We start from the raw sequence: 22,531 nt of genomic DNA on the forward strand, positions 1-22,531 counted from the left end.
TGTTACCTTTTGAGATGTGCCTTCAAGTTAGAGGTGTGTGTGCATGCGTGTATGCTCATTCATCACACTTGCCTCCTCCACGCACACATTCCATTGCTCAAAAATCAAGTTAGATAAGCACTGTATCTCTTCATCAAACCCAAACTAGGAACAAAGAAAGGAGACTGGAACACTCTATTAACTATAAAACTTTAGATGCAAATTAAATCTGTTCTGTTTGCAAAGCACTATCTGTATGTGATGGTGGGCAAAACAGAAGCTAAGCTGGAGAAAGTGGGTGCATCTACATGAGACGCTGACTGCACAATAGCTAAATAATACTGTGCAGTAGTGCATCACAGTACAGACAGTGCTAATATGCTACTGCACAGTATTATTAGGCTACTGTGCAGTAATTGGAGTTACTGCACATTTATTTAGTCCTGCTAATAAGGGCTAAATAAACACACAGTAATGTCTCATGTAGACACACCCACAGTGATGAAGTACTATTTCACTATCCCTCTTAACTAGAAGGAATCGAGCAACAGATTTTCTACGTACATACTGCACTACTTGTCCAGAGGCCCATCTCTCCCAATCTCAACTCAGACTAGTGTTATCTTAACTCATTCAGATAGCAGGAATAGCTTTGCTGTGGTTTTATAAAGATTCACAGACATATTTCAGACAATGCACTTTCCTGCATCATTTATTGATCATGATAGTGGGAGAAAAACACAAAGTGAATAAAGTTAACCACAAACTTTAAGTAAATGGTGCCTTAACACTTAGATCTTTAAAATAACTTCCTGTCCCAAAAAAGTTCAACTTAAAAAACCCATAAAAACCACAGGACATATATTAAAAAAATTAGGAGTACATTATTTTTTGTCTCTAATTCTTTTGTAGGCTTTGGCACTATTTGTTCAAAGGACAGAATACACTAAAGAATGTAAAAATATTTATTTAGCCTAATTCAATGTTTGAATATGATTCTCAGTACTAAAACCAAGATTTTACAACATGGTAACCAAACATAACAGCTCTCTGCCATTCAGTCTAAATCGTTTTTATAAATTTTCCAGTATTTTGTAACCATATAATGTACAATAGCTTCAGTTTTTTATAGAAGACAATTAGCTTCCACATGGAACAAAACCACTTATTTGCATTGTTGGATTTTGCATGAGACTTTAAAAAACAGTAATAAAGTGGTTGGAAATATATACAATGAAGACCACTGAAAAACCTTCTTTGCACTGAGGAATTCTGTAAGAAACATATTATATTGTTTCAAGACTATCTTACAGAAAAACAGCACCTTTCATAGGCTGCTGCTGTGTAAGTAAATGTATATAAAAAGTCAGCCTACTCTAAGACCAAAGTAATCAGCAGACTTGAAAGATTATAGTATTTTTTCAATTATATCAAGAATCTGAAAGTGTCAGTTATGCACATATAATTTTCATTAACTGTAGTCCTGAAATACCAATTGGGTATTATATACACTTTTTATACATTTCTAAAATATTACATCCCAATATTTAAGGTAATATTCTATAGAAAAGGTACCATATTTTGAGTGTCACTAACATACATTATTGCAATCAAATATGAAGTCCACTTTATAGTTGCTTCATTTCTAGTGAAAAGCAACATTTACTTACCAATACTTTCACTAAAGGAAACTTTTACCTTCATGCATTTGACATACTATTGTGAACACAGAAATAATAGATAATGACAACTTTAAGAAGCAGAACTTAATCATTCAATTGTTATGCATCAAGAATTGAAATAACTAAATCCAGAATAAGTCTTGTATGGATATTAAATGACTACATTTTGTCTGTCAAAATTACCACTTAATGTACTAGTATCCATTGAAAAACATGGATTTATGAATTAAGTGGACTAATTAGAGTTAAATGCCAATGTTTCTCTCTAACAGGCCAGTAGAAACTTTTTTTTTTTTTTAAGAGTACACTTTGTGGCTGCAAGCAATTACCTTAGTTTATTACAGATAAAAAAAGAACTAAAGGAGAACTCTTTTGTCAGACTAGAGAGCCAAGATGCTTCCCTGTTGTTTTTCAATTTTCTGGCATTTTCTACTAGAACAGATAACTGCATAATTAAAATGACCTGAAAAAGGGGAACTAAACAGCTTTTCTAACATTTTAACTATTTACAAAAATAAGTGATTGAAACTCGCTTTCCAGGTAAATAATTTTTCTAGTAAATAGAAAATAGATGGAGCTAATACTATACAATACTAGTTATTGTATAGGAAGGAAAAGAGTGTGAGAGAGCAATACTAGGCCTACAAACAATAACAAAATTAATCAAAAGCCATGCTCATTTTCACACCTAGTACTTTAGGTGGCGAAGTTGGCTATGTGGACCCTTTAGAAAACAATTCATCTTCTGCTTAGCTATCCAATTAATGAAAACATTTTAGACTTTATTTCACATCTAATTTGTAACTTCAGCTATGACCAAGGGAATCCTTATTGACTAAAGTCCAAATAATTTTCCTTAGCAATATAAGGTTCAAGCAAAATTCCTTTTGAACAGTGGTGCTTAACCTATGGCCTGCAGGCTGGATTCATCCCCCAAAGTTACTGGATCTGGCCCACAGTACAGAGGATCAATAGCAAAGTTTGGCCCTGCATATCCCCTTCCATGCCATGCCATGCTGCTTGCTTTCTCCCTCCCTATGACAGGCAGCCATCTTCCTCCTTGTTCTCTTCCCCAACCCACCTTCTACTGGAGAGGCATGTTAGCCCACAAGCACCAACTCTACCACTAAAAGGTTGAGCTCCACTGCTTTAGGAGATTCCTTTCATGCTGTCCTTAGGCTGAACTGGATGGCCAGTGTATGAAAATACTGTGCAAAGACTGTAATAAAAGGTATGTAGATACAGTTAATACATTAAGAAACTGCATACTGCATCTCATACTTTAGTTCTGTTTGGGGCTTTTGCTGATTTTTTTTTCAAGTTCAGCATAGTGGTGTGAAGAAGATGATTCAGATGCTTGCCTATCATAAAAGAAATGCACAAAAATAATGAAAATCAATCACATTCTTAGATTCAGTGATTTCTGAAAGGATTTACTGACAAAAGAAAGTGCTTTATTATATTTGAAGAAAAAAATAGGCGCAGCAGCTTATCACAATTCTCCACTACTGTGCAATAACGATGGAATCAATACAACACGAGAGAATCTGGTAGATGAGATTGTACAACATCTGGAGATCACAGCTTTATGCTCCTTCTTGTTCGGGGTAATTTAAAATTTTGCGGTGAGCTTGGCGCAAGTATTGCTGCTGTTTGAAGTAAACTTTAAAAGCTCCTTTTATAGCAACAAAAGCAATCCCACCCTGAAATAAAAAGAAATATTTTGAAAAACTAGTTTTTCAATATAATGTCTTATCAAGTTTTCTTCTAAACTTATTGTAAAAAACAATTTATTTTGATTGCAGGAGTTACTTACCAGTTCCTAGAGTTTCTGAGATAATGTTGTCCATATGAACATTCTTGTGGCTACATGTCTCAAGAATTGAGCATGGAGACTTCTTTGCCCTAGCAGTACCAGTACAACACACACATGCCCTGCCTCCTCTCATTCTAAGAGTATGAAGGGTAATGTCTCTTCCTAGACCTGTTTTCTTTCATCTGTAGAATGCAAGAGTCCTTGGCACTCGCAGCAAGAGAAAGGGGGCAGGATGCAGAATGTGGCTATGTGAACAATCAATCAATCTCAAGGAATTCCAGTGACTCTGTCTCCTTTGATTGCTTGTTCATATGCATATTCCAGGTGACTCCAAAGCAGGACCTGGTAGAAGGTGTGGGAGCACTAGTCACACACATAACTAGGACAGATTTACCAAATCCAGAATCAGTGATGTGCAGTGCTTGGTAAAGGATTGGATGAGAGGGTAGCTGGCTTGTAAATATACGAGTTCAAAGACATTCTTTAGAGAAGATTGCTTAAGTTTAAGTCTTTGTCCTTCAGAACTGCTTCATCATCCTGTTGGCTTCACTGAGGAAGATGCAAGACAAGTACAGAAGACCTCTGTGCCCCTGGAAGCGAACTGATGTGTCATCCATCAGCACATGATTTTTGAAGGGGCTCCTAAGCAGAGAATGACAGCCCCATGGCCAGAACAGTCATATCATAAATGCAGGAAAAAGCCAGAGAGCACTAAGCTTTACAGCTGTCTAGAGGTATGAGGTAGCAACTCAAAAGCCCAATGTTTCTCCCCAGAAGGGTTTGATGGCCCTGGTAGGAAGAAAGAGGCAGTTACTCATATTAGTCTTAAGTCAGATAGAAAGCAGGGTAAATTTACACCTTTTTAGGTTAGAGATGAAGTTTACAAAGAATTATATTATACATCAGATGCTGTGAAGGGACTTCAGGAAGCAGAGCTGCTAAACAGAAACCAGAAAGAGTAGGGAAGTAGGGAGGAAAAAGGAGCGGGCACCGCTGAGAGGCAAGGTGGGTAGGAGAGAGAAAAATAAAGCAGTTAACCCACTGATGGACATACGGCTTATCTAGGTAACGTGTTAAGAACCTGTAGTCTCAGTTTAGACCAGCAGGGCTCAAGGTTTTGGCCCAGTATGCCAGATGAATGGTGCAGGGCTGGTTTGGGCTAGACCAAGCCCTGTGTGCCAAGATCAGACCCCAGAGCCCAACGCTGCCCCATTTACTGGGAATTAGACCCTGGAGCCTGCCACCAGCCCCATCCAGCCCTGCATACTAGGATTAGACACCTAACCCAGCACATAGAGCTCAGGGCTCCCTACAAATCTGTAGGGAACTCTGCAGGTCAGACTTGGACTGTGGGTTGAACACCCTCGGTTTAGAGTAGACCATACTTAACACAATCTAGCGTGTGGATCATTTCTTGCTTGAAATTTCCTGTTCTAGTTATTTTTTTAAAAGTGTTATTGTCTAACAAGAGCCACTGAGGTCAGTGATGGAATGTCCATAGAGGTTAAAGTGTTCTGCCACAGACTTGACTGACTTTTTGGTATTGATGTCAGCTTGGTGTTCATTCCTTCTTATACATAGGGATTGCCTCATCTGTCCGATACAAAAAGCAGAAGGGCACTGTAAGCAGGTGATGCAATATATGGCATTGATAGAGGTGCACGTAAATGAACTTTAGATGTTATAATGGTCTGTGCTGACAGTATTCTGTGTTAAGGGGGCACAGCTGGCATCTAGCGCAAGATCCAGTGCCTTGGTGAGAAAAGAGGTAGTTTATTTCTTGAGAGATGCCATTTGAGGTTGGGGGAGAGGGGTGCCTGTTGGTTTACATCCACAGTAGCTAACATGGTGTTAGCTGGAATCTTGCCAATGGAAGCTAATTTCTTCAGGAAATCTGTGGTATCTTTCAAATATACCAGCTCCTGTAGTATATGGAAACAGGATTGAGTCAATGTAGCCAAAAATTACCTCTGTGATGGTGCAAATGCCAGAGACAATGGGATGTAAAGGCGTAAGTGTAATACAGTAGATACCTCATGGGGTTAGGTTCCTTACCCACCCTAACCCAGCCCCTAAAAAATAAGGGTTTCTGATATAATTAGAGGCATACAGAGGTGCAACAAATAGGTATGCAGGACCACTGAAATGCTCTAGCTTTTCTGTTCAATTTCTAATTCCATAGGGCACAAACTTCTCATCTGCTGCACATGACTACAAAATGAGTATCAGCTGATCAGAGTGGCACCCTTTGCAGCAAAAGCCGCAGCAAACAGCTGAGCAGCTCATCCTGAATTTTGCAGTCCTCTGTGAATTAAGTGGGTTATAAACAACCCAGATTCAAAATGATCCATGTTCTACTGTACATGGAACTGGTCATCTTCTGAGTGAAAGAAACCCTCCACACTTCTGCTAACAGCCCTGGACCTAGGGATGGTTCCCTAAGTGGTATGAGCTGGTAGTCGATAGACCAGTGGTTCCCCTAGCTTCAGTAGAAACGAACACTAGAGAGTCTGAGTCTTAGGTCATGCAATGCCTGAAGTAAATTTTCATGAAACAGCATGGCAGGAGGCTGCAGAAGTGGGCTGTGTGTTAGTAGAGCAGCCAGTGTTTGTCAGATCCATTATTACTAGAAGTCAGTGGAGAAACCAACAAGCTCCTCAGCACTCAACTTTACACAAATGTGGACGCTCCAGAATTGGGTGTTGGTAGTGGCATGTTGCTGAGCTTCACTGGGATCCGTAGAAGTCTTGGATCTGTTTATTGGAGTCCATCTTGAAGTCTCAAAAGCAGTAGAGATGAGAAGAGAGCAAAGAGTCCCTGGGACAAGATCTTCCTTTGGAATAGAAAGATCCACGTCTTTCCTTACAGGAAGAAAACCTTTTCTGGCACCAAAACTGACTGTATAATTTTACATAGGAGGTAAACCTGACTGTATAATTTTACATAGGAGGTAAACCTAGAAACTGTTTTCAGACTCCTACCCTGATTGATAGCAAACAAATGATGTGCTTTCCAGGGATCCAAGATTCCTCTGAACAGTAGAAGCACTTGCTGTACCCAAACTGAAAGTCAGGATAACAAGTGAGCCGCACTACTGGATAAGCCACGTGTTTTAGAAAAGGGGAGCTTCCAAGTCTCACTTTAGGACAGACTGGGACACAGAAATTAGAGCAATTCCCTACAAAAGTGCAAAACTAAGGGATAAAAGTGAATAAAGCACATTCTGAGGGTGGCTACAGACCCAAACATGGTCTGGATGAGACTGCAGAAGCTCTGTCTTGAGGCAAGGCAACTGAAAGGAACAGAAGTGCTGGAATCATGCTGCCCTGCATGCTCTCAGTGTGCTTCACAAGGAAACAAGTACACACCTTTGCACAGGCTCTGCTAGGGCAAAAACATCTACATTCCCGAGTGCCTGAGATGCATGTGCACCCACAGTGGTATATGGGAAAGCATTCAGACAACAGCATTTTATTTGAAATTATGCAAATTAGATTAAATTCAAATGAAGACTTGAGGCAAAGTTTACTGTATACTTTTCATATTGCATAAAAGGATTACATGATGGGTTTTATAAATCCTTCTGGAAGTTTTTGTTCACTTAAAAGGTTTAACAAAAGTTTACAATCCAATATTAAAGAAAAAAGTCAAATTTCAATATGTTTTTCCCAGGATAACATACACTAATTACTAATTAGACATTGAAAAATATACTTGCTCGAGAGCATTCCCTTTTGTTCATGGCAAGCACAGAGAAAGACAAATTCAGTTTCTATAAAACAACAAACCCATTTCATTACAAGTTTTTAGTAGTTAGGTTTGCTAATATATCTCAAAATAGGAAGAGATGTTAAATGGCCTTCCATAATCTGCTGCAATGGTTATTACAACACTGCTTATAGCCTTCAAATAGGAGGAGGAACATACAATAGAAAAAGTGTTTGGGCAACTTATTTATTGGGAGTGAAAAGGGTGGACTCCAGTAGCAAGAAAGGAACCAGTGAAAGAGATAAAGATAGCACTTAGTTACGCACTAGGCATAGCAAAGAATGTAATCCTTAGTCTGAAAAAAGGGGTATAAACAGAAACTCCTGTCACTAGCAGCCCTTGGGAAAGAAATCTTCCAGGAATCAAATAGGTAAGAGATTCATTTAATGCATCCCATAATCAAAGAGCAATAAAAAAGCTGATCCTATGTATAAAATCTGCAGACTTGGGATTTTTACCATTCCTACAAGTCACCCATGGCATCCTCCTTCCCCATTACTACTCCTCTGCTTAGACCAGCCCCATCTAGAATCATGGGTGCAGGCTATCTAGACTCATAAGTGAATTTATAGTGGTATGTCCAGCACACTATACAGGTGAGGAGTCTTCAGTATTCGCCTCATCAGAAGTCACCTGCCCTTAATCAAAAGCCATGTTAAAACTCTACTAAGAAGTTTATCTCTACTTTTTTTCTTCTACTCCCACAAGCTTTTATTGCCATTCCTAAAAAGTAACATTAAAATCATCTTACCAAGATTGTCCTTTGCAAGTTTGAATTAACACTGCTGAACATCAGCTTGCCCACTATTGTAGCAATAGTTGGGAAGACTAGAGCTCCACACAGAATACGAGTAGCAGAGACATGATCTGCCAAAGGGTTAGCCTCTGCTGGAATGCGAGGAACAGGACATCCAATCCCTACAGAACAATCATATGGTCACTTAGAGAGGAGAAAGCACTAAAAATACTGTAAATGTAAAAATGTAAATACTTGACTGTAGTTAGTTCTATTCAATTAAACAAGTATTTCAAAAGCATCCCTCACTAATATTTCTGGGCATTACCTTTTAGCTCTACACAATAAAATAATTAAAAATAGTAGGCTGTACCCTCATTGTACAAACTCAGAATGAGTCTCTTCCATAAACGGTTTACAATCTATAATACACTAAACAAAGGGCAAGAGGGAAGGAATTACAAACTTTGTCTTAACAAAAAAAAAAAGGGGGGGGTGTCGGGGCGGGGGGGGAGGGAAAGGCACGTAGAACTACCTTTCAGCCTCCTACCTTACAGGGGCAGAATCCAAACTTGATTTTCAGCTAAAATTCATTGCATTACCTGGAAATATACTGTTCAGAATTTGCAGTTTGTTAGAATATTTGCGCCATAGTCTAAGCACATAGTCTTCCCAGCGAATCATCTTGCCCAAAATCAGCATGACTGGAATGGTGGGAAGTCCAATTAAAAGAAATAATGGATCAGCTCTCTCCATGACATCAAGACCTTCTTTATGACCTACAACCTGTTAATGTAAAAGAAATTTTACTTAATGGTTAAGACGCATGAGAGATGGCTACTGTATATTGGATATTCTTTAAAAAAAAAAAGTCAAGTTCTGAAAAACTGGATTGGTTAGTTTGGAATGGCCCATGCAACTGGGACTTAAAAACATCAGATACAATAAACAGGATTATTCTTCAAGTTCTCATTTGGTGCTCTCACCTGATTATCAAATTTCCTGTTGGAGAGCTACCAGTTCCAGTTCATGAAAAACTCATCTTCCAAAAGCAAGTTACTCAACTTACTAACTACCCCAGACTTACCATCTCAGACTTCTATGCAGTCTGAGTGATGATTACATATAATCTCTCCTTCACATACATTTAAAAATTAAAACTAAAACTCCCAAGGGTACATATAAAGACCTGGGATTAAAACCTCTTCCTATGTTACAATTTAAATGACAGCTTAACTCTTCGATTCAGTTAATGTACCCCAAGATAACTGACGATTACTATTTAAAAGCAGAATGTTCCAGAGCGTGTAACATTAGTAACGGGTAGTCCTTCTCTGTGCACTGCAGAATGAGGTACAGTATTTGGGCAGCGGTAATACGTATCCGGTCAAGTAAATTATCAACATTTAAAACAAAAGATCAGTTGTTTATACTATACAGTACAATATGCAATTATGTTATACTCCAACTATTTTAAAGTAAAATATTTAAGTATATAATTCCATTACTGAATGGTCCGAGAACCAATAATTAAAATAAAAGAGTTCTGTATTTTTTCACATCACTGTTCCAACACTTCAACCCTTCTACAGAAAACAGTTTGTATTCAGAAGATTCGGCTCCACTCAGATTTAGTTATTTGCCAAGATGTAAGCACTTGTTCAAACACACAGTTTTATAGACTTATTATCTTAGATGTTTGTGTAGGCTGACAGCACAGTTTTCTAGAAGTGTAGCTGTTCTCTGGGTCTTGTGCAACAAAACTAACAAAATCTTACACAATCATTGATACAATTCTAGAAAGCGTAGACTTTTGCCTGACCTGGATAAAATAGAACAGTGCAAAATACAACAATCATTTAAAGCAGTTCTTTGATAGCAGCTATCCCAAGGTGTTAACAAAACAAATGCAAAGCTGGCAAATTTAATCTGGCACAAAACACAAAATAGACCATTTAAAATCAGATTTATTTTTTAAAGCAACAATTCAATGGGATGGCTACAATGGTCGGTCAGAAACGACTGTCAAGATAACTAGTGGAACTCCATGTAGTACTTTTAGAAATGTTTCCAATCATGTAAACAAAGCTATCTTGAATTTCCAAAATTACTAATAGTTAGACCATTTACCTGAGCCTGTAAAACTAATTTTCTTAGTTGAATTTACCACTGACAATATTTCTATGTTAGTAAATTAACTCTTAGTCCAAAGATAAGCCTGCAGAATTTACTGTCATCTTCTTCACGACCTTCATCCCAACTGAATGCAAAGTCTTCATTCCTCTCTCCTGCCTAAATCCCTCTCCTACCTTAAAGAATGCAGCATCTCAACCTCTCTTCTTTGAGCTATCATTCCCTTTCCCTGGGACCCTTAATCATTTACAGCACTGGTGTCAAACATAGCATGCAAACTGGATCTGGCCTGTCAAGAGAGGTCATCCAACCCACAGGGCTGGGCTCCTGGCTACAAACTACCAGATTTCCTGCAGTGGCAGTTCAATCAGTACCTGCATTACTGTCACAGCTCCATAAGTGACAGCTGTCCAGTAAATGGATCCCACCATTATTCCAGCTGCAGCAAACGGACATGCTTTTGAGATCAGTCGATCTGCAAGGTCCAAGACATACACAACTGGACCTAAAATACAAAGGAGAGGGAACAAGGTTTCAGAATATAAGAAGTGCATTGAAAAAATATGTACTTTTTTCTAGATTAAAGTATTTTTAGTAATGATAACTTTGAATCCAAACCAGGCAGAATTTTTAAAAGAGGAATGCACAGTGAAGAGTTCAACACAAGTCTGCTAAAATTACCAGAAATTCAGATTAGAATAATTTTTTGTCTTACCTGACCCATTGCTTCATGTCATAATCATATGCCACATATTTTGTAGTAGGCCAATACATTTATTATTGCCTTACAGACATTACCTCACTGGCTGACTCTGTTCATGAATTAAAAGTTTTTTAAAATCAGAACCTCCTCACAGCTGCACGTGTCATTTCTGGACATTTAGAGGGGACAATAGTGTGTACTTCACTATTCCAAAGAAGAAAAGCATGTATAATTAATATCTCAGGTAGCTTCTTTCCAAGCTAAAAGGACTGCTGTCCTAACACCTTTTTTGTTTTACAGGAGATACTAGGATACATTGGATTTGAAAGGTCATTAATACTGCAAAATTCATTTTCAGAAGTAACCCCAAATGACTGTAGAAAAAGTATTTTTTCCAGTTTTATTGTGCGTCTTTCACGGAAGTTTATGAATAGAGAGTACACCATTGTGTTGGGAGCCATTGTATTTTGAAGCTCATGCCCTACCTGACAACTTTCTCCTAAACAGTGATAGAAGGGGGACACCCATTTTCTTCTCTGTGCACAAATTTGTACCAGAAAAAACAATTCGTGAAGCTGAAACTAAACGAAGGTGATACAGACAGATGCATGCAAAGGGAAAGGAGAAAGAGGAGAAGTGGCTCTAATACTTCTAATCAGGGCCATTCCTACGGGGGTGGGGGGGTGAACTGGGGCAACCACCCCCGGCCCCCTTCTTTGGGGGCCCCTGTGGAGCCAGGTGGAATGGCTGCTGCTGCCAGCTTCACATCCAGCTGCTCAGCAGCAGCACCCCCTCCCCTCCCCCCAATCCAGCATGTCCCACTGCTCGGTACCCCGCCCCAGTTTCCTTACATCCCGGGGTGGGGCCCCACAGGCTGATTTGCCTTAGGCCCCACACCCTACTCAGGTCACCTCTGCTTCTAATACTTTTTCATGGCCAATAAAAAGACCCTTCTAAAACAAATATAATCAGGGAATTAAAAACAGAAACAATTATCTGGGGAGAAAAGTAGAATACACTGCTCAAAGACCCTTATCAAAACCAGAGCTTTTCAAGTTAGTTCATATCTAATCTGTTCTACCTTTTTTCTGTTTCTTCATATTTTATACTACAGTAGGGATATAGGGATACCTTAAGGTCTCCTCAAGACCCACATATATCACACCACATCACTTTAAAATTATGTTTGATTTCAATTATTTTTATAGTCCCATAATATTATAAATGACATTTTTATTGGTTAGAAATCTGACATTAAGCTTTTAACGCCCATATTTGGGATACGACTTCGTCATCAGTGGATGTTCTGATGGGCAAAGCAATCATAATGTTTCTGATTAGTAGTAGAAGCTGTTACAGCGTTCTCTCTATTTTCATATACAGGAATTTAGTTTTCAAATCAATTCAGATTTTTCAAGATCAAGACTACTCTACAATTCAATTACAAGTATGTATAACTACTTATCTTTGCCTATAAAATGTGTATGGGTAATTTCATATTTTAATCAAGCATCCATAATTATTCTATACCAAAAACTCAAAAGGTTTTTTTCTTCATCTCAAAGTCCTCTTTAGAAGTAAGTATTACTGATTCCAATATAGTCTTTAATATACCACTCCTTTAATAGTAGACTAGATAGATGGAAGATAATAAATCCCACAAAACTGTTTCATTTTAGTCTGCATTAATATTAAATTATGATTGAGAGATTTTATGATAGCAAATTGAAATCAGTTCTAAATTTGGTAAATTATACATAAAACCTTTGTAATAATCCTCAGTGCATTTTAGGACATTGGCATTTAATTTGGAAGTCAATTTTTCATACAGAAGAGATATGTCTGTAAGAGAGCAGGTCCTCAAAGTCACGTCTATCATTTCAAGTGCAATTATTATTCTCCAGCATCCTTCAAAAATTCCCTACATATTTTTGGCATATAAAAATTGCATCCAGAACCTAAACCTCTGGTGTTATATAGTGCTTAAAATTTGCAGACCCTAGGCTAACACACATACTTACTGGGCACGTCTACACATGCATACTGAAGTGACACAAACTCCAGCATAGTATTGCTCCCAGGTGCTGTGCTACACACGTGCCCTGGACTGCAGCACATTGAGCTGGGTTGGGGCAACCCTGGCAGGGGACCCAGGGAGTCAGCTTGCCAGCCTGGGGCTGCTCTAACCTAACTCAATGTGCTGCAGAGGGGCTGGCTGGGGCATAAAGGTGCTCTAGTGCAGCACTAGCAAGCAGGCAGCCCCCACAATGAAGCACCCTCATGCCCCAGCCAGCTGTGTTGTATCGGCATCTATATGTGCATTGCTGCAAAGTAAAAAATTCTGCAGCAGGACAGTACTTGAATTTACAAGGACAAGCCATAAAAGTTTATTAGTTTCCTGAGGCCTACTAGGGCCACACTTGTAGATGACAAGACATTTACTGCAGAGCTAATTAGTCTGCTCTACAGTAAATGTCTTGTGTAGCTATATACACTGGCTACTAATTAATACCATCCTTTATACACATTCAAACCAAATTACTGAAAAGTGAAATATAGTTGTAAGGAAAAAAAATGAAAAAATGAAGATACTTAAGAATAAAATTTTATTCTTGAAAAAAAAGATCTTGCTTTTGATATGCTTAAATAATATTTAATCTGTGAAAGGTAAACAAAAAATACGCACTTCACATTACGCTTCACTCTGTTCTTCACTATTCGGATTCAGAATCTAGTTCTTTTTCACCTGCTTGGGCAGTAAGCATTTTATAGCACATTACAAATTTATCTACTTTCTCCACTCCTGTTTATTCTAGATGAAACTAAAATTCAAGAAACATTCTTTCTACAGAAGCAGATGTTTCACACAGTTGCAGATGAGTCACAAATGTAACAGGTTTCAAATCTAAGTATTTTTTCAATGAAGGCCACTAAGGTGGCTGATTTTACAATCATCCTCATAACTTTAAAGGAACAACTTAAGGTTGGGACTTTCATGCATCTGGAACTGAAGCATCCATGGCAAAAGTTCTTGCAAAAACCACTATCAAAAATACTTTTTGTTCTGCATTTAAATTCGCCTCCCTGTATTGTTTATGTAATATAGGCTAGTAAGTGAACTGGAATCACACAATCTTCAAAGCTAGACTTGATCAATTTTGCATATGGTTTCAGATCTTCATTATGTATTGTAAATAGCCACTCATGTGTTACATCTAAAACCGTGGTGTCCTTCTGGAATGCTTCTGTTGGTTTTACATGCTGACAGGTGCTTCATCTCTTTGCACAGCTGTATGTTCCTGGTTATTTTGATTATATTGTCCTGAATGTCATTCTTGACCTCATCTATAATTTTCATGTAAAACTCAACTCTTTTCTGAACTATAAAAAGGCATGCCATTTGGCTGTTCCACTTTGTTTCTCCTGGCAACTGGGACATAACAGATCCTTTACTGTTGTTGAAGTAGCCTTTTGCAGCATGATGATCTCGCAAATATTTCTGAATCTGTAGCATTTGACTAACGATAGGCTTCACAGGATTAGACATTTCCCAGAAGGTTCATAGGATGAAGGCAGGAGTTCTTCATACATTTTTTCATTGTCACCAACAACAATCTTCACATTACAGCAGCTCTAGAAAGTTTGAGAACATTATAGAAGTTTCTACAACATTTGACAACGTTTGCCTGATGAAAGAGAGAGGTAGTTAGCCATGACAGTCTAAAATAAAGCAGAAGGCAGGGTAGATTTCCACCTTACAAACTGACTAAATCAGCGAGGTATAGATGAGCTTTTTTTAAGCCTGAGGTAATTTCATGAGATAATTAATCAGATGCCTGATGAAAACCATTTTCAGCTGATTTAAATCTGTTTTGACCACCATCCCTAGTCAAAACTTAAAAAAAAAGTGTTATTTTGCCAATCCTAAAATGCAGTAAATCTTTACATACGTCTTGATTTAAGATGCTCCACGTGACACCAGGTTTGATCATGGATTCTCCTATTATGACTGTGAAGTAAAAAGATGTCTCTACTCAACAAAGGTGCATAGATAACCTGAAAACAGCTTAACAACCTGCTTTTCCCTACAGTTAATAGAATAGAGAAGTAATTTTACAGTTATAACCATGTAACTGAGATATAGGGCTGCCTGTATATAACCACATTTATTGATAAAAACAGGTATCATAGTTTTTCTTTTATAAAGACTTTAATCAGGCCTTTGCCCCTCTTAGTCCATGAAATAACACAAACCTCTTGCTCCTGGATGGGCATTTGTTGTTTAATTGTAATAGCTATTTATAGCTTCCTTTTTTGAGAAGTGCAATGAAGCTAATAGAAGCTGACGTGCTGCCATTTCCTGGTGAATCTCCATATTTAATATTCTGAAATATTTAACCAAGTAATATTTCACCAAGTTTTGTAAAAATAATGAAAGTAACAGAATTGGAAGCAACCTCCTGTGTCATGGTGTCCAGTTCCCTGCTATTGTAGAGAACAATATCATACGATACAATTCACAGATAGCAAACTCCTAGTTGGTCCCCTCACCTCTTCCTGCCTCCTCAATGTTCATTTTCTTACTGGAAGTCTGTACCAGAAACTCACTACTCTGATGCTTTTAAATCTTTGTCTTACTCCAGCCTAACTTTATTCATGTTCAATTTGGATTCACTGTTCTTGTGCCAACCCCGTCTGTTAGCTTAAACAACCCTCTTCCTCCCTGATACAGGGTAAGATTGCTCTGTTTTGCTAGGTTGAACACACCAAACTCTTCTAATTTTCTCTCATATGGGAAGTTTCCCATGCTCCTGATCAGGCTAGTGGCCCTTGCCTATAACTGTTCCAGTTTGAATTTTTCTGTTTTGAACACAGTTCAACAGAACTGCAGATTAGATCTCAGAGCTGTCTACAACCTCAGTAATACTTCCCACCTTAAACACCTTAGGATCAAACTGGTGAATAATCATTCTGAGATTGACAAATATCCTTAGGTCATTATTATCCTCTGGTTACAAAATCTGAGCCCTTAGCTAGAAGTAGAAATTACTATCATGAATCCTAAATCTGTGATTGCATTTTTTAGTATCAAGTCTAGTCCTATATCTGTTACTTCAGTCCCCAAAACCATCCAACTCTTTCTGAGGTCATAACAACTCCCAACTTTGCATCTCAATTCTGCCACAGTCATTATAATGACAATAACAAACAACACTGGGTTGAAGGGCCTGATGAATGTATGATCTGGTGGGGAGAGTAAAAGGCTAGTTATGAGCCATCAGCATGGATCTGCTAAAAATAAATCATGCCAAACAAATGTGATCTCCTACTTTGAAAAAGTAACTAGTTGGGTAGATAAGAGGAATGCAGTGGACACAGCATACTTGGATCCAGTACAGAAAGTCCCATATGACTGTCTCAAAGACACTGAAAAAAATGCACTCTAGAAAAAACTGCTTTGAGGTAGATATACAACTTGCTTAACAGCTGCAAGCAGACAGTCAGTGTCAAAATGGCAGGATGTTGTTTCAAGTGGGATCCTACTTGACATGAATCAGCAATGTTAGACAAAGAAGGCAAATGCAGGTTTGGGCTGCACTAGCAAAAGCAATGAGTATATGACACGGGAGGTGATAATGCCACTAGACTCAGCACTGGTTAAGTCTCATCTAGAGTAGCGTGTGCAGTTTGGGGTTGTGCATTTAGAATGGACTTGATGAAGTTATAGGGTCCAAAAGCAACCAACTAAAACAGTGGTTCTTAACTGGGGTGTTGCGGCTTTGTCACAAAGGGTGTCATGAGTTGTGTAGAGACAAATGCAGGCTCACGTTTGTCCTTGCCTTCCACACTGCCCAGTCCCTCTGCAAGGAGGTACACACTATAATATATAAATTAGTTTTTTAAATCTGGTGCAATTCAATTTACACAAGTTATGGAGGGGTGCCTCAAAATCAAAACAGTTTTGAGAGCCACCAAGGTAAAACGACAAAAAGGGTTGGAAGGCAAGCCATACAAGGAGAGACTGAGGGAATTAAGTACGTTTAGTTTACAGAAAAAGTGATTAAGAGGGTGGATATAACAGAACATTGTTAGCACTATTAGGTGTGCAAACATCCACATACAATTTGAAAGATTAACCCGAAGATTTCAGTACAGGCAGCACTATAAAGCCAAGAAGGTCCTCTCTGAACACACTACAATTATGGGGCACTTTCATGGACTTCGTAGTGTTATAAACAGCTTGAACTGCTGTATGCTTACATTTTGTAGCGCTACAAGGGCATATTTAGTGATATAAATGTAATGCTTATCTTTGTTTGTTTCCAGTTACTTGCTCCTCGACTAGATACTACTGAGCCAGACCTTTGTTCCTTCAGATACTATACTGTACCTATTCTCCTAAAGTTGAATATTTTTACTTGTTAAAGAAAAAAAGTAAATGGCAAGTATATCGTCATTATTCTACTAAATAGCTTAGATCAGCAGTTGCCAAACTTTTTTTTTTAATTGAGTGCCTCCTTGCAGATTTACCAGCATACCCCTACCAGCCTATATTTTATATTTTAACCCTATTAAATGCCAAGTATTATAACGAAAATTAAATCCACCATTACACAATTTCTCTCACATATCCCCCAGAGATGTCTTGCATACCCACAGGGGTACACATAGGTGGCAGAAGGCTAGGGCTAACATCGCTTAGCCTCCCAAATTAATGTTGCGACTACTGGCAACAGCAGCAGCACCTCCACGCTGCCATCCCTCAGCGCTCAAGCTGCTTAGTGTGCAGCCAGACCAGTGCCCCATGTGTGCTTAGCTCCACTGCTCCAGCACCACCACTGTGCCCCGCTGCTGTAGCGCCACACCCAGCACCCCTGCCATACACTCCTCCAGCCCCCACAAATAATTTTTTCTCCTGCCAAGTATGGGTACACATACCATAGTTTGCAAACCCCTGGCTTAGATGAAATCAAGTAGTCCTTTGGAACCATTACAAAATACCTATTCATACAGCAAGTTACAGCATGGTGCTGAAAATTTAAATGAAGATTGTTTTTTCTTGGTAAAGGCAAATTGAAGTTAGGTTCTGTGGCACAGGACAACAGTTTTAGGGATTGGAAAAACCGTAACAAATTCACATGCAGGTTTATATTTTTTTACATCTGAAACCAATTTTTAGAGTTTTAGTGTTGAGAAGGGGAGAAGGAGGAGTTTGGACTTAAATTTTTGAAGGGCTACACTAACTTGCTCTGAAAATACAACTAAAAGGAATAAGTTGTTTAAGGAGATAGAAAGAGAGAAGCTGAAAAGGAAAATTGACAAAGTTTGGCAAGTAAATTCAGAGCAAGAGAATCATTTATATACCACGACAGTCAGAGCTTTTGGTACTTGGAAGAAGTATTTCTTTTCCCACTTCTTCAATGGGGTGGTGTTAAGTTCTAAAAGAGATGCCTAAATTCTTTGTTCCAACCTCAGCAACTCTAGCGAACATCCACCTGGTTCATTCCCCTCTTCTACCAATATCCATCATAACAATATCTAACAACAAACAGATAATGTATGCACATTAAAGAGATTTCTGTTTAAAAATCAACAATTAACTACTTCATAATTTTTAATTGACATGACTACGTTTGAAAGATTTAATTTCTAGGGCATACCTCTTATAGCTGATGCCGCATGCTAAATGTGAACTTTGGAAAGAACAACAGAAAACCCTCGCTATTTGCGGGTTCGGCATTCGCAGTTTCAAATATTCGTGAATGCTGAACCCGCATCTTAAATACACTTAAAGGAGCTCCTCGGGAGCTCTGCTCTTGCCACTACTGCACTCCTGCCGCCGCACTCCCGCCACCACAAAAGCGGCTGTGGCCCCCCACTTCCTCAAATGCCAGAGGCACTCTGTTCATGAATGCAGTGCCTTCTTATTCACGGATTTCACCATTCACATTTTTTAACTACAGAGAACAATAGAGCAATTCTTCTGTTGCAAAAAATTCAAAAAGACCACAAATCAAAATGTTTCTGATGCTATGTATTCTTACTGAAATCTCTTGGTTTTTCATGTGAACCATGTGAGGTATGGTTCACCCTAATGGACACTTTGCAGGTACAAAACAGGGCCCTATATACCCAAGTGGCAGCCTTACGACAAGAAAATCCAACCCTAAGGCTACAGCCAGACCAACCAGCAATGGCTTCAACCCCGATTTGCCATCTCCCATCACTTTCACAAACCTAAGGTTCCACTGCCAGAATGCTTTAACAGCGACCTGGAAACGTTCCAGGTTATGAACCAGCACTGCTTATTTACCTTGTAGCCCAAAGTAGCCAACAGATAGGGTCAATGTGAGGCTGGTAATCAGCCTGCCAGCAGGGCTGTACCTCACCCTGTGGCTCCTTGCTGCTGAAAGGCTCCAGCCCCCTATAGAATGACATGGAGGAGTTCCTTAAGGCTGTGTCAGCGCAATGTCAACCCCGTTAAGTCACAAACTGCCAAAACAGTCCTGCAGACCTTGAGGAAGGTTCACTGGACCAGGAACAAGTATGTGGCCAAGTTACTTCCAGCTGGGGCATAAGACAGAATCCTCTCCAGCTGGGCCTAGGCTCATAACAGTACTTTCTACAACACTGAGAACATAATCCCTCTACAGGTTAGCAAAGCACTCTGGGATATGTTTATTGTGACCTACTTAGATGTAACAGTATAGAACAGTGGTGCTCAAACTCTGGCCTGTGGGCCAGATCCAGCCTGCAGAGCCATGTTATCCAAATAACCAATATACCAAATACTGGTAAAGAAAGAGAAGATTTAGCTCTTACCGAGTTAAACCTATCTGTGCTCAGGAAGGCAAGAGCAACATTAACATAATAAGTTTAGAGATGAGTAAGTCATCAGCAGCTTCAGTAATTCATGTACAGAATAGGAGCTTTCCCAAGAGTGCAACAAAGTGATGCAGGGCAAAGAACAATTTCAAGCAGTTTGCTGTAGTTTTTGTAATTACAAGTTTCTGCAACAGCTTTTCAAGAGACACCGGCAATTCAATTATTGTGTAATCATTCATTGCATGAAGTTTTAATGCTCAGCAAAACAATAAGATACTGAAAGTCTTGCATTAAGCAGATTACAATAGGAATACTGAAACAGTGACTGTTTTGAATTTAGCTGCATGTGTCTTACCTAGCTTTGGAAACACTATTAAGTATTCTGCATTGCACTGAGGACATGCAACTCTAGCTGTGCTGTTTCCTCTCTGCTTTTCATCCACCCAGCGTTGTAGACAAGTCTGATGAACCCATTTTGTAGAGCCCCTGCACCTGCAAGGTCTCACCCACTCTGCTGTTCGATCATCTTCATCAGTGGCAAAACACACCCAGCAACTTCTGTAATTAAATTAAAAAAAAACATGCATCAGACAGAAGCAGGAATTCACACAATACAAATAATTAAAAATGGTGCTTTGCTTATGAAGAACCTGGATGGGTGTTATGTCAGTCAGCTCATAAATTACCAGAAGCATCAACACTTCATTTACACAGCAAAAATCTTCTTGGTAACACAACAATGTTATGGCCAGCAAAATATTCATTTTAAAATATTTTAAATTACTAATTAAATAATTATCTTTGATAATTTAGGGGTTAGACCATGCCAATATTGTTGGGTCAAAATCAGAATCACTTGATATTTGTACAATTAATGTTCTCTTTTGTTTTGTCTATATATCTTTCAGTCTAAAGTTACTACAAAACAGATGCTGTGCTGTGTGCTTGAATCAAGAGCAAAAAATTGTCAGTAGCCCATTATCTGCAAAATTCCAAATGAATTCCAAATGAAAACATTCTGAGACCATTCCTTCATATAAATCAGTGACATATTATAAAAAGCACCAACACCAAAACTTAAATGACAACAGCGCTATATACAGTAAATTACTGTATGGATTCAAGTACTCTGCATTTATATACACCCTGCCCCCACCCACACACACCACTTTTCATCCAAACAACTCAGGGTTATTTATAAACAGGGATAAGGAAGGAAAAGGGTATGTGACCGGCACAGTTAGGAAATGAACATGGGTCTGCTGTAACTACTCTGCCACCTACTTCCCATGCCAGGTAGTGCCATATTAAAACACAGTGCTGCTCTATAAGCACTACCTCTTGAAATGGAAGCAATATAGTTGCATTTACACAATACCACACAAGATAAATTAACTACATCTCTGATTCCAGAGGTATCACATGCAAATAACATGGTGCGTTTGAATGGCACCCTGGATGGCACACTAAGCATATCCATGCTGCTAATTTAGTCTCTGTCCAGCTGGGACATAATTTGGAAGATGATATATATAAGATTGGCTCTGAATTAAACAGGAGTTTCTAAAAATTCCAAAATTTATTTCATATTGAACTAATTTACCTGATGGTGTTTAACACTGAAACCTGATGGTGCTTAATAACGAAAAATGCAAGGTTCTCCACCTTGGGAGGAAAAACCTGCAGCATCCTTATAGGCTCGGCAGTGCTACGTTCACTAGCACTACAGAAGAAAGAGACCTGGGGGTCATCATTGACCACAAGATGAACATGAGCCTGCAATGCGATGCTGCGGCTAGTAAAGCAACCAAAACGCTGGCTTGCATCCATAGATGCTTCTCGAGCAAATCCCGGGACATTATTCTCCCCTTGTACTCGGTCTTGGTAAGGCCGCAGCTGGAGTACTGCATCCAGTTTTGGGCTCCACAATTCAAAAAGGATGTGGAGAAGCTTGAGAGAGTCCAGAGGAGAGCCACACACATGATCAGAGGTCAGGAAAACAGATCTTACGATGACAGGCTGAGCGCCATGGGGCTCTTTAGCTTGGAAAAGCACAAACTCAGGGGTGATCTGATGGCCACCTATAAGTTTATCGGGGTGAACACCAGTATCTGCGGGAACGTTTGTTCACCAGAGCGCCCCAAGGGATGACTAGGTCAAACGGTTATAAACTACTGCAAGACCGTTTCAGGCTGGACATAAGGAAGAATTTCGTTATTGTCCGAACCTCCAAGGTCTGGAACACCCTGCCATCGGAGGTTGTTCAAGCACCTACACTGAATACCTTCAATTGGATGCTTATCTTGCTGGGATCCTATGACCCCAGCTGACTTCCTGCCCTTTGGACGGGGGGCTGGACTCTATGATCTTGTGAGGTCCCTTCCAGCCCTAATGTCTATGAAAAAAATCAATGAAAAAAACCTTCCTAATTTTATATTCAAGTTTCTGAGTTTTAGAATCTAATGTAACATTTTATAGATTTTGTGTTTATATAGTTATTAAGTAATTCCATGTTCTATAGAATGTTAAAATATGAAAGAAATAACTGCAATAATACTTGAACATTTTTTCAATAGCCTCAATAAATTAATAGGTACACCCTTTTAATCTAAATGAGAATATACTATCACTATTTAATTTGGGGGTTCTTCATTAAATGCTGGAATTGCCTATGATGCATGTTCAACTCTTTCTTTTTTGGAAAGTATTAGTAACATTATTTCAGCCATCTGAGGATGAAGTTAGGTAAAAACACTGTTTTGTTGGTAATGAAAAATTTCTTTTACTGAGATGCCCTGATCACCTCAGTGTTTTGTAACAGGACTTGAAATTTGGCAGGGAGTAGTGCTCGTCAGAGATGTGACTTTTGCTGTTCCCATGAAAAACTG

At 38.9% G+C, this 22,531-nt stretch overlaps 1 protein-coding gene across 2 annotated transcripts in view; it reads right to left on the reverse strand.

The window, feature by feature from the left end:
- Positions 1-675: 675 nt before the first annotated feature.
- The window catches only part of MARCHF5 (membrane associated ring-CH-type finger 5), a 42,494-nt gene continuing 20,638 nt past the window's right edge, over positions 676-22,531 (reverse strand). For both annotated transcript variants that reach the window (XM_090056519.1, XM_090056520.1), the window contains 5 exons: positions 19,999-20,201; positions 10,489-10,619; positions 8,584-8,767; positions 7,997-8,163; positions 676-3,364 (listed from right to left, as the gene is read on the reverse strand). In XM_090056519.1, the coding sequence (XP_089912645.1) occupies positions 3,248-3,364; positions 7,997-8,163; positions 8,584-8,767; positions 10,489-10,619; positions 19,999-20,201 (802 nt within the window). In that variant the 3' untranslated portion in view covers positions 676-3,247. The remainder of the gene's footprint in view (positions 3,365-7,996; positions 8,164-8,583; positions 8,768-10,488; positions 10,620-19,998; positions 20,202-22,531) is intronic.

Source organism: Crocodylus siamensis, chromosome 7 (assembly GCF_052110815.1).
Source record: "Crocodylus siamensis isolate JL-2025a chromosome 7, ASM5211081v1, whole genome shotgun sequence".
Classification (NCBI taxonomy): Eukaryota; Metazoa; Chordata; order Crocodylia; family Crocodylidae; genus Crocodylus; species Crocodylus siamensis.